Source organism: Triticum urartu, chromosome 7A, assembly GCF_056163025.1.
Source record: "Triticum urartu cultivar PI428250 chromosome 7A, HENAU_Tu73, whole genome shotgun sequence".
NCBI classification, from domain to species: Eukaryota; Viridiplantae; Streptophyta; class Magnoliopsida; order Poales; family Poaceae; genus Triticum; species Triticum urartu.
This window is the reverse complement of record NC_141879.1, coordinates 308,356,684-308,372,968: the sequence shown is the minus strand read 5'-3', so window position 1 is coordinate 308,372,968 and position 16,285 is coordinate 308,356,684. Positions and strand designations below refer to the sequence as shown.

The 16,285-nt window shown below is 46.5% G+C and overlaps 1 protein-coding gene across 8 annotated transcripts; it reads right to left on the bottom strand.

Annotated features, from left to right (window-relative positions):
- Positions 1-7,056: 7,056 nt before the first annotated feature.
- On the bottom strand, positions 7,057-15,011 carry LOC125518871 (uncharacterized). 8 transcript variants are annotated; one of them, XM_087534618.1, is made up of 5 exons: positions 14,679-15,011; positions 13,073-13,170; positions 10,348-10,390; positions 10,035-10,115; positions 7,057-7,317 (listed from the first exon to the last, which is right to left on the bottom strand). In XM_087534618.1, exons 1-4 carry the CDS (start codon positions 14,994-14,996, stop codon positions 10,074-10,076), a joined length of 501 nt encoding a protein of 166 aa, XP_087390744.1. In that variant the 5' UTR covers positions 14,997-15,011; the 3' UTR covers positions 7,057-7,317; positions 10,035-10,073. The 8 variants fall into 8 exon arrangements, 2 of the variants coding, with proteins under 2 accessions (XP_087390744.1, XP_048539705.2); XR_015610316.1 differs by having other exon boundaries at positions 7,062-7,317; positions 10,289-10,390; XR_015610314.1 differs by having other exon boundaries at positions 7,071-7,317; positions 10,239-10,390.
- Positions 15,012-16,285: the final 1,274 nt, after the last annotated feature.

The following is a 16,285-nucleotide window of genomic DNA, read 5'->3' as shown; positions in this document are numbered from 1 at the left end:
AATGAAACATGATTAATTAATTAATTAATTAATTAATTTAACTATTTTTTAATATATTTTTTTATAAAACCATTTTGGGCGTGGGCCCCGTTCGTCATAGACCCTAGTGGCTTAGCGGGCGACGGGTGCGGGCGTGCGTGCCCGAGGCCACCAGGGGCGGGGAGCACTCGGGTGCCCAGGAGGACGCGCGTCGGCGGCCATGACGCGGCCGGCCGAAGCCGCGAGGGCTGGGGCGGCGACCAACGAGGGGGCCGCGGGTACGGGGCGTCGGACGCCGGGGTGCGCGGCGTGGCGTTGGGCGCAGACGAGGGCGGTTGGCCGGATCGGGGCTACGGGGCGCGGGCGGACGGCGAGCAACGGCGCGGTCAGCGCAGGCGGCGAGCACGGCCACCGGGCGCGTGCGGGACAGTGACCACAGGCAGGACGGCGCGTGGGCGCGACGAGTGCGATAGGGGGCGTGTGCGGGGGCGGTACCGTGCGCGACGACGGGAGGAAAAGGGGGAGGCGGAGGACGAGGGCCTCACCAGCGATGGAGGGAAGCGGCGGGCGGCGAGGCTCGGGGTCGGCCGACGATGGAGAGGCGGGGACGGGGCAGTCCGGCGCGAGGGTGAGGAGACGACGGCGAACGGCGTCGAGCAACGGGGGCACCGGTTGCCGTCGGGGCAGAGGCGAGGGTCGTCGTGGCGGTTGTCGGGGAGGCAAGGTCAGGGGCGACGTGGATCGCCCGGATCCAGTAGAGAGAGGGGAAGGAGTGGAGGAAGGTGAGGCGTCCGGCGAGGGAGGGTTCTTTGGGCGGTAGCGGCGTTCGTCGGGGCCGGGGCATCTGCCCCGATCCAGATCCAGACAGGATCGAGTGAGGGAGGGGAAGTGGGGAATCGGGGGAGTGGGCATAGGGTTTACGATTGGGTAGTGGGGGTTATGGGGGAAGCAGGGAGAGGTGGGCCGGCCTGGTTCGGGAGGCCAGCTGGGCCGAGTGGCCCCATTGGGCCAGGGGGTTGCTCTCTCTCTCCCTTGTCCTTTTCTTTTAGTTTTCCTCTCTTTTTAGCAGCTTTTGCATTTTCTTTTTAGCCAATAATGACTTTGCAAAATTGTGCCACTGGCTAATACAATTTCAAAGAATTAAAGTGCACTGCCACAAAAAGGTTGGGAGGCTTTTGGAATAGTTGCCAATTTTATAAATTAAAAAGGGCATTTAATTTATTGCTTAGGTCACTGTTTTAAGTAGTTTAGGCCACTCAAACCCTTTGCAAAAATGTTGGTTCACCACCAATATTAGTTGTGGAATATTTGGCACATGATGAACAATTTTGTTTTCATGTTTGAGAAATTTGAATTTTTGACATAAATTTGAAAATGAGATTTGGACTGGAATAGAATCAAAGTGAGATTAGCAACAGTAACAATGATGACAAGGCATCATTTAAAGGTGATTACTGTAGCATGATTCTCGGGGTGTTACAAATCTCCTCCACTACAAGAAATCTCGTCCCGAGATTTAAGTGGGGAAGTAAAGAATAACTTCGGGAGAACTGAGCCTTATAGTGCTAATTATCTGGTGAACAATTCAGGGAATTGAGGCAGAAGTATCTCTCGAGTTGAAACTTAATAAAATATCGAGAGCAAAGTATGAAGGTACAATAAGAAGTTTCAAGCGAATGGGAAAACTATCGATACCTGAACAGAGTGCGAGAAGGGGGGGTTCCGAGCATCGGGAAGAGATCATCTCTCGGATGGTGGCTCGTGACAACACACAAAGCCAATAGCAAATGATACTTCGGAATAAAGGATATATAGGAGAGTCAGGTTTCGACCCGGTGGAACTGTGGGTTATGGGCCCACCATGTGGGTTAACAGCAGGAAGGCACTAATCAATTTGCACGATCATGATAGCAAGGCAGGTCAGAGTATAGCATGTTAGTTATGTTGGCAACAACGCTGGTACCAAGGGCGAGGGACGAAGAGAACCATTTTCCTGCTCGTTAAACGAGGCGGACCAATAGGCAAAGTTCTCGTCCATCGGTGGCTACCGGAATGCCACCATCGATAGTAACAGGGGTATTCTGACCAAGTAGTACATCGAGGTGTTTATAAAAGTAGTGACGTATTACTGCTTAGATCATATAAACCTCAAGAAGGTTAAACAGAACAATGGAAAGGAAAATGTGATTATAAGATTAAACAGAACAATGGAAAGGAAAATGTGTTTAAACACATATTTCAGGGGTATATCCTTCCCAAGAACAAGCAGAGTATGATATCCAAGACCGGATAGAAGGTAGAAAACCACTTAGGTAAGGGGAGAGGAATTTCATGATGTTACCCATATAGTGGTGTTTGGGTAATTGAGCAGGAAACATTTAGCATTGGGCTTCAAATGTTCTCGTTGAAAATCGGAGTACCACAGACAAGCTTCGAGGTAGCATTGACATGGTCTTCAAGCAAGGTCGGACTTTGGATACACCAAGGATCCATCGGAAACAACTTAGAAAATAAGTCATACAATTTTAGCAGGGAAAAGATGAGGGTGTGGCCGACGAGCTCAGTAGCAATCCATCGACATGTCAAAAAGGATGTATTCCCAAAATCAATATGATCAAGTTTTTGTTGGGGGGAGATAAGAATGTTGTCGATGATAACATAAATCATCGAGGGGAAGGATTGTATTTCTCACCATGAATTCGATTGATATCCTGGAAAAGTTCAGAATGTTGATGATGATCACGACACATTTGTCGAGAGATTTCATGAAGATGTCACCGAGCTGAAAAGGAAGGATGAAGTGAAAGGCTATGAGAACCACGGATTCGACACAAGCTCAAAGTCAAGCTTGTTGTTCGAGGTGAAATGATAAGATGAGGAAGATCGACGTAAGCTTAGCTCATCGTCGAAAGTTGCTCCGGGCATAAGGACTAGGTAGCACAGTTAAAAGTGGACATGATAAAAATATAGCCGATCAGGCTAGGAATGATGTGATGGGGTATAAAGCTTCTCAGTATCAAATACTATGTGTAATGCCTGAAGGTAAATCGGAGTAGAGGTTGGACGGGGGAAATGATTTGCAGAGGATAAGTAATTTCAACTTACCCAATAAATGGGATCAAGGAGGAAATATGGCCGGGACCATAACTGCAAGGGATCCAATTTATGATACCGGAAGAATTATTCAAATGATTAAATATCCTTGCAAGAAGCTTTCATGATAAGTTCCACACCGTGTCCATGGGCATGAACACAAAGGTTCAGGGTCGACTCCCACTTCTACAATGCATAACCTTTCATTTTACTTCTCGCTCTTGATGAAGTTGTAGTATTGAAAATTATATCTGACGAAAGGCCAGTAGAGTATAACCCGCATAACTTTTGAGTTCACACGGATTAGGGAAGACATAGGTTCAACCCATCGGGGCATCTTAGGAACATATATCATAAATTTCGAAAATAAATAACACATGCTCGGTAGTAGAGCATGCTTGAGAAAGCGGAGGATACAATTTACCAAAAGCATTACGTATCCGAGGAAAGGCTCACAAGTTTATTGAATATGAAGGACGTTGTCGGATAAAATCCAAAAAAGGGGGTCTGGTGGTCCACAAGGGATTTGGTGTGAGCAACAGTATTCAACCAGAGGAAGAGAGAATGCAAGGAGATCAGATTATAGAAACAACTGACTAACTCAAGGCTCAATTGCAAAGGAATTATGAATTCCAAGACAAGGGATCAGAAGCAATGCTTTGAGTAGGGATGGATAGGTAGAATAGCCATATGGGTACAATCGATGGCGATTTGATTGGTCGAGATCTAGCTCATGTTAAAATGACGTCTGAGCCGGAAGGATGAATTCGAGGATCTGATTGAGGATTGTGAGCAATTTGCAAAATATTGTATCAACGGACTCAAAATGATAATGACAAAGGCTGACAATAAGATTACTAGACTTATGGTTTTAACCATAAATGCAAGCAAGCAAGAAATTCAAGAACAATAGGCTATTGAGGATTTTCACAAGAACGAATGGTATTACGAAGACTTTTGTGAAGTACATGAGTCAACTGAGGATGAGCGGATACTCGATAGGTGCACAAGGTTATCCGTAGGGGTATTCAGATGACAAGGAACTGCAAGGCACTAAGCTCAAAGGATTCTCGGAACAAAGGAGAGCAGTTCAGGGCATCTTGTAATAACAAGAGCAACAAGGAATGATTGTATGAATGACAAGTGTATATAGTTACCCATAAGGATATATCGGTGGTAGGGAGCTGCAAAGAAGTGGGCACAGGATCTCGGGACTCATCGAGGAGTACCTTCAGAGTCTTCTGATGAAACAGTCGGTCATCTGTGGTGAAGGGGCTCTCCGGGATGAAGTGGTTATGAGAACCTAATGTCAAGTTAGTAAAAATTTAACCCGAAAGGAAGAGAGATCAGAGTCCCAGAGTATAGGCGAGGAGTAAAAGATCATAATATCTCCCAATGGCGACGTGGGGCCGTAAGCCACACAGCCATGTTAGTAAAACAGTTTTCACTGACTAGACTCAACTTCGGCCAAGGAGTTTGGAAGGGGATTCCTACAGGCAGTCGGCTCTGATACCAACTTGTGACGCCCTCGATTCAATTGTACACTAATCATACACGCAAATGTGTACGATCAAGATCAAGGACTCACGGGAAGATATCACAACACAACTCTAGACACAAATTAAAATAATACAAGCTTTATATTACAAGCCAGGGGCCTCGAGGGCTCGAATACACAAGAGTCAGCGGAAGCAACAATATCTGAGTACAGACATAAGTTAGACATGTGTGCCTTAAGAAGGCTAGCACAAAAGCAACAACGATCGAAAAGGCAAGGCCTCCTGCCTGGGAGCCTCCTAACTACTCCTAGTCGTCTACGGTCTTCACGTAGTAGTAGGCATCCTCCGGGTAGTAGTAGTCTTTAGTAGCGTCGTCTGGCTCCTGGGATCTGTCATCTGGTCGCAACAACCGGGTATAGGGGAAAAAGAGGTAGCAAAGCAACCGTGAGTACTCATCCAAAGTACTCGCAAGACTTACATCAAATCTAAACCAAGTATGCATCTGTATCAAAGGAGATGGGATGTATCTGTGGACTAAACTGCAGAATGCCAGAAGGGAAGGGGAAAGCCTAGCCTATCGAAGACTAGCATCTTCTGGAAACCACCATCTTGCAGCAACAGGAGGGTGTAGAGTAGCATAAAGTAAAGTAGCAGTAATGTTATCAACCTCGGCCAGAGATCCTTTCTCGACTCCCTGCAAGAAAGCAATCCCAGAGCCATACTATCCAAGAGTCAACACATTCCAAAACTCATCACCATCCAGTTCTCATCACAAGTATCCAGTTCTAGTTGTATCGATCGGGATACAACTCCAAGTGTCCGTTGTCGTAGGACAGGCTATCGATAGATGTTTTCTTCCCTGCAGGGGTGCACCAACTTACCCACCACGCTCGATTAACTCCGGTCGGACACACTTTCCTAGGTCATGCCCGGCCTCGGCCAAACAATACGCCGCAACCCAACCTAGGCTTAATAGAGAGGCCAGCACGCCGGACTAAACCTATGCCCCCAGGGGTCATGGGCCATCTCCCCGGGAACTCCTGCACGTTGCGAACGCGGCCGGTGAGCAGACCTAGCTACATCCTTCAACAAGGTAGGTGCTTTCCAGTCCAACCCGGCGCGTGCCGCTCAGTCGCTGACGTCTATTAAGCTTCAGCTGATGTATACAACGCAGAAGGCCCATACTATGCCCATGTGATGGTTAGTGCTATCAGGCCAGAGGCCCCTCGGATCAGATATCCAAATCGTAGTGGATTAGGAACGCGCGGTAACGAGCAGAGACTCACGATCGATGTGACCCCGTCGCCCCGTCTCGAGTACTTGCAGCAAGGGCTAAGAATGCCCGACCACGCCTCGTAAGTATCTCGCGGGCACCTTCCAGGTCAACCCGACTCCACATCACCCGCAATTAAGCTCACGCGGGTACCACTCAGGGTCGACCCGTCTTTGGTAACATGGTTTAGTGCAAAGTCATAGTAACTGTGTGTCTAACACCAAGGGGGAAACCCGAGGAATCACCCCCGGAGAATTCCACTCGATGTTGCCATCAAGGTGAACGTAAGAGGATCCACCCTCGAGGTTCACGTTTGATGGGTTGCACGACAGAGCCGTAACGGAAGTGGTTAAGGAGGAAATCACCCTCGATGACCTCGACCGTAAAGCTACACTACGGAGATCTCATCAGGAGTGATGTAAGAGGTTCCACCCTCGGCACTCGATGGTAACTCTACAGAGTCGTACAACTAGGGGGGTGATGTGCGGTGTCGGGGCCTGGACGTCAATCACGTTGATCGAGTCATCGAACATAAAGCGGGGCAACTGGGACAAGGTGGGGGTCACTGATGGATCACTAACCATCCTATACTAAGCAGTTTAGGATAAGTAGGTAAGGTATGAAAGCAGGTAACGACAACAGGCTATGCATCAGAGTAGGATCATACAGAAAGCAGTAGCAGTTCTAATGCAAGCATGAGAGGGAAAGAAATGGGCGATATCGGAATGCTCAAGGAGGGGTTGCTTACCTGGTTGCTCTGGCAAGGAGGGGGGTCGTAGTCGATGTAGTTGATCACAAGGGCAGCATCGGTCTCGGGGTCTACCGAAGAGAAGAGGGGGAAGAAACAGTAAATATAAAGCAAACATAGCACCACAAAGCATAACATGGCAATAAGATGTGACGGGTGTGACCTAACGCGGTAGGAGGTGATACCAGCGAAGGGGGGAAACATCCGGGAAAGTATTCCCGGTGTTTCGCGTTTTCGGACAGATGAACCGAAGGGGGAAAGTTGCGTGTTCGCTATGCTAGGGATGCGTGGCGGATGAACGGGCTGCGTATCCGGATTCGTCTCGTCGTTCTGAACAACTTTCATGTACAAAGTTTTTCCATCCGAGCTACGGTTTATTTTATATTAAAACTAGCAAGCGTGAACGTGTAACACACGTTTTGTTAAAATTCAAAATTGAATAAGTAGATCACATCTTGACTAATAGAATTAGTTTGCATGCATGTGAGTTGGTACACCATATCCAGTCAAAATAATAATAAATCATATATGTTTGTGCATGACATTCAGGTCACCATTACAGATAACCACAACTTATTAAAGAGACCCATCTAGATCTAATAAGAATTCCATGGGCTCTGCTCAAGCACCGCATCGAAGTTGACTATCTTGCCTAGTTCTCCTCCTATCTTGTTTGGTCGCCCCGCCCTCTCCCTTCTTTTCTAGCAACGCATCCTTCTCCAACACTGCCAAGTGGAATTCCATCTCACACAATCAACAATTATATAATATGAAAAATATTGTAAATCTACTATTACACTGAGATGGTGAGGTCAATTCAACATTTAGAAAAGATAAATCTAGTGAACTATATTTAGGTCTATGTTGCTGGAGTTGCAAGATCTTTTTTTGTTAGCATGGACATGAAACTGTTGTTAAATAAAATTGCCCCTCAAAATGATACTTATTCTCTCTCACCATAACTGGTTTGAACAAGTAATTTTGATTACTAATATTAGTTACTCAAAATATAATTTTTGTGCAACATTGCAAATTAAGTGGATTTTTAGAAATTAAAAACAAAAACAACAAATTATCCAAACTTAGAAATACATGCAAAGGAGATTAAAAGTTGGTCAGTAAACATCACCCATACATTAGTTCAAGTGTCCAAGCAAGAAGTAAATACAAGAATAGAAGCATACATCGGTCCAATACCTTGTACACAAGAAAGAATATACAAATTTACAAATCTCCTTGTTAAGGCATACTTAGGTTTTGCCCGAAAAACTAAAAGGCATACATGGGTTTAACCAGGGTGCTTAAATGTAGTAAATCTTCAATTGTTAGTCTTCAAAACATCCTCCAAAAGTTCACAAGCTTTTCTGTAGTATTTTTCTTGCAACTTCAGGAGTACCTCGTGGTATATATATGGGAAAGTGCAGATTCCTAACATCATTTAAAAGGTCATTTCAGTAATAGAATATATTTTGATAACCATATTAAGAGCTTGTAAAACTAAAAAATCATCATAGTCCCTTCTTAGTACCAAATATATGACAACCATAATATCATTTTAATCAAAAAATCTAACACCATCAGTGGAGAACTTTATGAGGAATACAAATCAACAGTGAAGGAGCATGACCAATCTCTGACATGTGCACAAGCAAAATCGTAGATGATGCCAGAACGCTTATAACCAGAAGATATAGATAGCTCACTGTAGTTTCCATTGAAAAAATTATCATACATCTTGCACCTACTGAGCAGGATTGCAAAATTTATAATCAACCTACTCCAAGCACAATACGAAGAAAGAATCTTAATAATCAAGATACTATTCTCCCTTCTTAGTAGTAGCATTTAAAAATTACTCCAATCCCCCAACAGCGAAATTAGGAGCACAAGTATAGTCTTGTTTTTTTGTTACTCTTTTGTATTTGTGAGTTTTTACCCAAATCTACCATGAGGATTCTGCCTATGAACTTTGACTGATGTTCATCATTTTTGTCATTATTAATTTTGTTGTCGCAAGTGCAGGTTCCTCTAATTGAACAGGTGGGAAAAATTGGTGTTTCAGTTAACCCAGATTGCAATGAGCAACCAATGCTTAGGTCCCATTAGCAGCTTCCTACACCCAACCAACGGTTTGATGTGAAGGTAAAGAAAAATCTAATCAAAGTAGTGTTAAGGTAAAGAAGAACCTCACGTTAGTGCGTGGGCCTCGCATGCGTCAGAGATGGTCCGGCGAGCTGCTGCAGCAGCCCGCGCTCGCGTCCGTGCAGCATGTCCATCAGAGGAGGAGCGGCGGCGGCGGCCCTCGCTCCCGTTGGTGTGGCGGCGGCGCCCCTCGCTCCCATCGGTATAGCGGCTGGCATCCATGTAGAAAGCTCGCCCCCGCAGCGTCCCGCTGCTCCCATTCACCGTCACCTCCCCATCTCCTCCAGCCTCCACATCGTCCCTGTTCCGCACAGAATCAACGCCCCCTCGTCCTCCTCCTGCTCCTGCTCCTTTCGCCTCACGGCACACGCAGCCTCCGCCGGTCCTGACCACTGGCGCCTCCGCGCGGGCGAGGGCGCAACCACCGGGCGGTCGCTGGGAGCAATCAATCCGATTGAGGTCGGGTGGCGGGCGGGCGGGCGAGCCACCGCCCCCGAATGATTAGGGTTTGGTGGAGGCCCTACATTGGGGCTCCATTCGAAGAGGGCGGGGGAAGGGGGAGGGGGAGGGAGCAGGAAGGAGGAGACGACGCGGGTGGGGGAGGTGTGAGTGGTGGATTTAGTCGTGAAGGTTACCGCGGGGATGGGAATGGATGTGTGCGGGTGCGGCGTGTGGTGGTTCCTGTTTTGATTACCGCTTCCACGATTGCGGTTGCTAAACAGGTGTTTTAATCAAACACATTTTAGTGAGCGGTCTGGACCATATAGAGATCAATAGACGCGTAAGATGCTGTTTTGGATCTCCGCACTTCGTGCTTTTATAGTGGTAGTAGATAGATAATTTCTCCCATCAACATCATCGCAACTTAGCACAGTTCATTTTCTTTTCTCCGGAAGAAGGTCAATCTTATTTCTTCTGACCTGTCTGCTCTATGGATCTTGGAGCTCAAAGCAGATGGACACATCCCAGTTCAGAGCATGTTTGTAAGCAAAAATTATACCTAACGATATAATTTCCGCAAACCTAATGCTCAGGCATAAAGACTAAAAAGTTAATGGCTTAGCAGTTGATGGTGAAAGTACATTACAAGTTGGAGTTTCTAGTTCCAACAAATCCGGGTATTGGTTTCTGTCAGCCAACAGTCTACTATCATATCAACCAAGGTTTGTGCTTCACTTATGGAGGTAGCCAGTAGAATTTATTGGTGCATACAAGTGTATTCCAAGCTATAACATTTTAATTTAGGTTCTATTTTCATCCATCACTACACATTTTAATTTCTGTTTGTGGAAAGAAATACCTTGATGACGATGCTCGGCGTAGAAGAAGTCACCATCATCTAGGTTGACATTGACATACTGTTCATCCAAATCCTCAGGGGCTGCACAGACATATATCTTAGTCAAGAACTCAAGATGAGTGCGAGCAATTCAGACAGAAGATGTGAGACAGGAAAGTCCATCCATGTGGTAAGTCATAGTAACCATGACTTAGAAGCCCTTACTATGTATTTAATCGTTTCAACTTCCAGAATACACATATGACAATGATTACCCTTCACCGGAACCTGGCAATATCAGTATCTATATCTATGAAAAGCATGGGTGCTCCACCTCCATATCCATGATGTTCTCTAGTAGAGTTACTGCTTCATACCTGCAAGAAGCAACACTTTTAGATAAAAATGATACTGATTTCTTATCCTGGCATATCATTCTCCATCAAACCATTTTGTACCCATTCTATGTTAGTTTTCCAGATGTAAAGTGAAAAGGTGTTCTGGTATGAAAGATCTAACAAAGAGAGTCAATGTTTTGAATATAATTTGATGATAATGGTACAGCAGCAAGAGGTTAAATGCCGCATTTGGAGTGCTAACCAAGTCTAAAAGGCAAGTGAGTCTGCCCGCTCAACATGACAGAGTGTTAAAAAATGTTAATAGATTTGGAAGGTGTTAAAATCCCCTCTGAACATACCGTTATTTCTCATGTACCATATGAAGGAAATATGCCCTAGAGGCAATAATAAAGTTATTATTTATTTCCTTATATCACGATAAAAGTTTATTATTCATGCTAGAATTGTATTAACCGGAAGCATAATACATGTGTGAATACATAGACAAACAGAGTGTCACTAGTATGCCTCTACTTGACTAGCTCGTTAATCAAAGATGGTTATGTTTCCTAACCATGGACAAAGAGTTGTTATTTGATTAACGGGATCACATCATTAGGTGAATGATCTGATTGACATGAGCCATTCCATTAGCTTAGCACCCGATCGTTTAGTATGTTGCTATTGCTTTCTTCATGACTTATACATGTTCCTATGACTATGAGATTATGCAACTCCCGTTTGCCGGAGGAACACTTTGTGTGCTACCAAACGTCACAACGTAACTGGGTGATTATAAAGGTGCTCTACAGGTGTCTCCAAAGGTACATGTTGGGTTGGCGTATTTCGAGATTAGGATTTGTCACTCCGATTGTCGGAGAGGTATCTCTGGGCCCTCTCGGTAATGCACATCACATAAGCCTTGCAAGCATTGCAACTAATGAGTTAGTTGTGAGATGATGTATTACGGAACGAGTAAAGAGACTTGCCGGTAACGAGATTGAACTAGGTATTGAGATACCGACGATCGAATCTCGGGCAAGTAACATACCGATGACAAAGGGAACAACGTATGTTGTTATGCGGTCTGACCGATAAAGATCTTCGTAGAATATGTAGGAACCAATATGAGCATCCAGGTTCCGCTATTGGTTATTGACCAGAGACGTGTCTCGATCATGTCTACATTGTTCTCGAACCGTAGGGTCCGCACGCTTAACGTTACGATGACAGTTTCATTATGAGTTTATGTATTTTGATGTACCGAAGGTTGTTCAGAGTCCCGGATGTGACCATGGACATGACGAGGAGTCTCGAAATGGTCGAGACATAAAGATCGATATATTGGAAGCCTATATTTGGATATCGGAATCGTTCCGGGTGAAATCGGGATTTTACTGGAGTATCGGGGGTTACCGGAACCCCCCCCCCCCCGGGGGGGTTATTGGGCCTACATGGGCCCTAAGGGAGAAAAGGAAAGGAGGCAAGAGGTGGCCGCGCGCCCCTCCCCTCCCTAGTCCGAATAGGACAAGGAGAGGGGGGCGGCGCCCCCTTTCCTTTCCCTCTTCCTCCTCTTTCCCACTTCTCCTTCTCCAACTAGGAAAGAAGGGAGTCCTACCCACCGGGAGTAGGACTCCCCCTTGGCGCGCCCTCCTTGGCCGGCCGCCCCCTCCCCTTGGCTCCTTTATATACGGGGGCAGGGGGCACCCTAGAACACACAAGTTGATCTTCGTGATCGTTCCTTAGCCGTGTGCGGTGCCCCCTCCACCATATTCCACCTCGGTCATATTGTAGCGGTGCTTAGGCGAAGCCCTGCGACGGTTGAACATCAAGATCGTCACCACGCCGTCATGCTGATGGAACTCCTCCCCGAAGCTTTGCTGGATCGGAGCCCGGGGAGCGTCATCGAGCTGAACGTGTGCCAAGAACTCGGAGGTGCCGGAGTAACGGTGCTTGGATCGGTTGGACCGGGAAGACGTACGACTACTTCCTCTACATTGCGTCAACGCTTCCGCTTCGGTCTACGAGGGTACGTAGACAACACTCTCCCCTCTCGTTGCTATGCATCACCATGATCTTGCGTGTGCGTAAGAATTTTTTTGAAATTACTACGTTCCCCAACACCATACAACCCAGAGATTTGCAATAATTACATCACCCAGTCTCAAGAGATTGACTGGTACTTCAGCAATCAAATGCAATTAGCTCCAAGTCTAGTAGGCTCTAGAAGTAAAACATATTTCTGCATAAACTTCATGAACTTGAATTGCAGTACTCTATTTCTTCTTGTCAGTGCCGATTCGCCAAGATGTGGATATTTTTTTCTGAAAATCTAATCATCTACAAATTCAGTAATAGATATAAAGGGTAAAATTAGCATACTACGTTTCTAAAAAAAAGGCAAAATTAGCAAGATATAATAAAGTAATAGAGGAAAAGGTAGTGATAGGAAGTAGCATATTTGTCCAGAATTCAATGGAATGTGGAGCACTGGGATACATACATGTTCAGAGGAAAGGGTACTTTCAAAAAGCATATTTTTGGTATGCTTTCTAGCTAGCCCATATATTTAAATAATCGCATTTGTACTTTGCTCTCGCCATAGACCGCAACAATGAGAAAGTTGAAATCCTCCCAATATTGAGCATCAAGCCATCAACCATCAACCAAGTTAAGTGCATGCTTAATTAATCCCCGCAATTAGCCCCTAAAAATATGTACCGTTTCGTCCTCACGGACATTCCCTCTGCGCAACCATCACGCCATTGCTCCTCTGCCCCATGTTGCGTCCCATGCCTCCGCTCCTCTGCCACATGCTCCTAGAAACCATCAAAACAATGAGAACTTGACATAACATGGTTGAAACATATATAGTTGAGATTTCATTGATGAGGTACATTTTTTGTGCGAATGCAAAGGAGATCTAACATATTTATGGGAATGTTCGATCTTTTTTGCAACTCCAACTGAAGAAAAAAATTGAACCAAATACATTTACAGGGATGTTCAATCTTTTTAGCCAATCCAACTAAAGCACGTCATATCCAAATAGGAAGCACCCTAAAAATTATACTTCTATAACTTGAGCTAAAAGGTCTACTGTCATGAGTGTACCAAGAAGAGCATTTATTTTGCAAGTAGAGAGGCTGCAGGGTGCCTTGTATCCATTCAACAAAAGAACAGCAGACGATTTGTCTCAATAGGAAATATTTATTACCAATAGATCTTTTAGTGGAGGGGTAAAAATTCTTACATACAGTGGGACACTCTGGAGCACTACTGTCTATTAGCAAGTGTTGTTCTCTTTGATCTTTTATATGCTAAAAGTTAGAATAATTGCAGTTTTGCAGAAAGCACTGCTCATCGTATATTCAGATTCTGCTTGTGTGTGATGACCCAGTTACCTACAGGGCTGGTGTGGATTACTAACAGGGTGACATGGTTAACTCCACAATCATGTTTTACTTTACTAATTCCATTTGACCAATACACAATTAGCACTCACAGAAATATATAGTGTTTCACCCAATAGAACGATTTTTTTAGGACTAAGAGTAGAAGGTGGCTAAGGCATGTATTTTATAAAGTTAACATACATCAGAACTATTGAAAATCTTCAGAATTCACAGACATTGTTCTTAACTTCATTATGCAGAACTATTGTAGATGCCATTGTTTTGTCAAATAGATTAACGTTTCTCAGCTATATCTAAATAATTTCATTATGTCATCTACAAATTGCCATTACACAAAGCTGCACATATTTAGACAACCATGTACTGCATTTTGTAGATGAAGAAAGAAAAGAAGCTAGCTCATGAAAAAGGATTTCGTTGAGCACCTCAGTGCACGGCTTCGTGGGCCTAATGGAGCAAAGATGAATTGAGTACTGAATCATTTAGTCAAATGATTATTAGCGCTGCTAAATGAGTTCTCAGTGTACAACTGTGCATCCTTCAATACAAAAGAGGCAGCAGTATGGAGGTTATGTGTCCGAAAAAGGAGAGCGTGCACAAAGAGGCAGCAGTATGGCGAGCGCCGCAACCCGGTACGCTAAAATTTAACACTGACGGCGCATTTGTTCCAGGCCAATATCATGCAGCCTGGGGTGTGGTGGTTCGGGATCATGCTCGGGATGTGGTGGCCTGCAAAGCTGGCCGGATGGCTCATGTCACTGATGCATTCACGATTGAGATTCAGGCCATGAGGCAAGCGGTTGACTTAGCTGCTCAGCTATCAGATGATTAGAATCGTCATTAGGAATAGTTGAGATTCAGTGTACCAAGAAACAACTATGTAAAATAAACTTACTTGGTTGTACGCTCACATTTGGCCGCCGGGAAGCAGAAGAGGAACGGCGACCTGCGGCTCGAAGGGCGCGGCGGGCGGCTCCGTCGGCGGCTCCCGCGGCGTCGCGGCGGCGTCCCCGGCGGCGGCTCCCGCGGCGACCTGCGGCGAAGGGCGGCGTCCCGCGGCTAAGAGCGCGACGGCTCCCGCGGCGACCTACGGCGAAGGGTGGCTCCGTCGGTCGGTGGCTCCCGCGGCTGCCCTTCCGTGCTGTGACTTCCGTTGGGAGGAGGAGGAGGAGGCGATAGGTCGTGCGGGCGTGAGGAGGAGTGGGCGATAGGTCGTGCGTTGTTGGCATCTCTTTTTTAACCGCGGTGCAGCGTTAGTGGCTTATTAATGCGTGGTTGGTGGTGTTAAACACTGAAGGATTAAGGACCATTAGATCTTATTTAATGATGGACATGGTTGTTTGGATCTGCTCTTCTTTTCTTTTTATAAGGGTAGTAGATGGAATGGTGGGTAATTAAAGGGTAAAACGCGTTTAGTATGCTGGAGGGATGTAGACCATCAGATTGCAGGTTTCGATGGATAAGATGATCTGGTTCTCCGCCCTCTCTTTCTTTTATAGTGGTAGTAGATTAAAAGATTTAAATCATTTTTACGATTTATTTAATTAATTTAATCAACATTATCCAGAACAGTTCATGCTGACGTCAGCATGACATCAGCAGTCAACAGAGAAGTCGATTGGTCAACTGGCGTGTGGGTACCGTTCGTCATTAACTGTTTAAACTAATTAGGGTTTAATTAAACTAACTAGTTAATTAGATTAATTAAACATGATTAATTAACTTAATTAATTAATTAATTTAACTATTTTTTTAATATATTTTTTATAAAACCGTTTTGGGCGTGGGCCCCGTTCGTCATAGACCCTAGTGGCTTAGCGGGCGCACGGGTGCGGGCGTGCGTGCCCGAGGCCACCAGGGGCGGGGAGCACTCGGGTGCCCAGGAGGACACGCGCCGGCGGCCACGGCGCGGACGACCGAAGCCACGAGGGCTGGGGCGGCGACCAACGAGGGGGCCGCGGGTACGGGGCGTCGGACGCCAGAGTGCGCGGCGTGGCGTTGGGCGCAGACGAGGGCGGTTGGCCGGATCGGGGCTGCGGGGCGCGGGCGGACGGCGAGCAACGGTGCGGTCAGCGCAGGCGGCGAGCACGGCCACCGGGCGTGTGCGGGAGGGTGACCACAGGCAGGACGGCGCATGGGCGCGACGAGCGCGATAGGGGGCACGTGCGGGGGCGGTACCGTGCGCGACGACGGGAGGAAAAGGGGAAGGCGGAGGCCGAGGGCCTCACCAGCGATGGAGGGAAGCGGGGGGCGGCGAGGCTCGGGGTCGGCCGACGATGGAGAGGCGGGGACGGGGCAGTCCGGCGCGAGGGTGAGGAGACGACGGCGAACGGCGTCAAGCGACGGGGGCACCGGTTGCCGTCGAGGCAGAGGCGAGGGTCGTCGTGACGGTTGTCGGGGAGGCAAGGTCAGGGGCGACATGGATCGCCCAGATCCAGTAGAGAGAGGGGAATGAGTGGAGGAAGGTGAGGCGTCCGGCGAGGGAGGGTTCTTTGGGCAGCGGCGGCGTTCGTCGGGG

Excerpts from the sequence above, each read along its gene's own strand:
- LOC125518871 (XM_087534618.1), bottom strand. The coding sequence starts at position 14,996 with ATGCCAACAACGCACGACCTATCGCCCACTCCTCCTCACGCCCGCACG. Across the intron at positions 13,171-14,678 it reads CTGCTTCCCGGCGGCCAAAT|GAGCATGTGGCAGAGGAGCG; the intron begins GTGAGCGTACAA and ends GATGGTTTCTAG. Across the intron at positions 10,391-13,072 it reads ATGTCCGTGAGGACGAAACG|GTATGAAGCAGTAACTCTAC; the intron begins GTACATATTTTT and ends TGCTTCTTGCAG.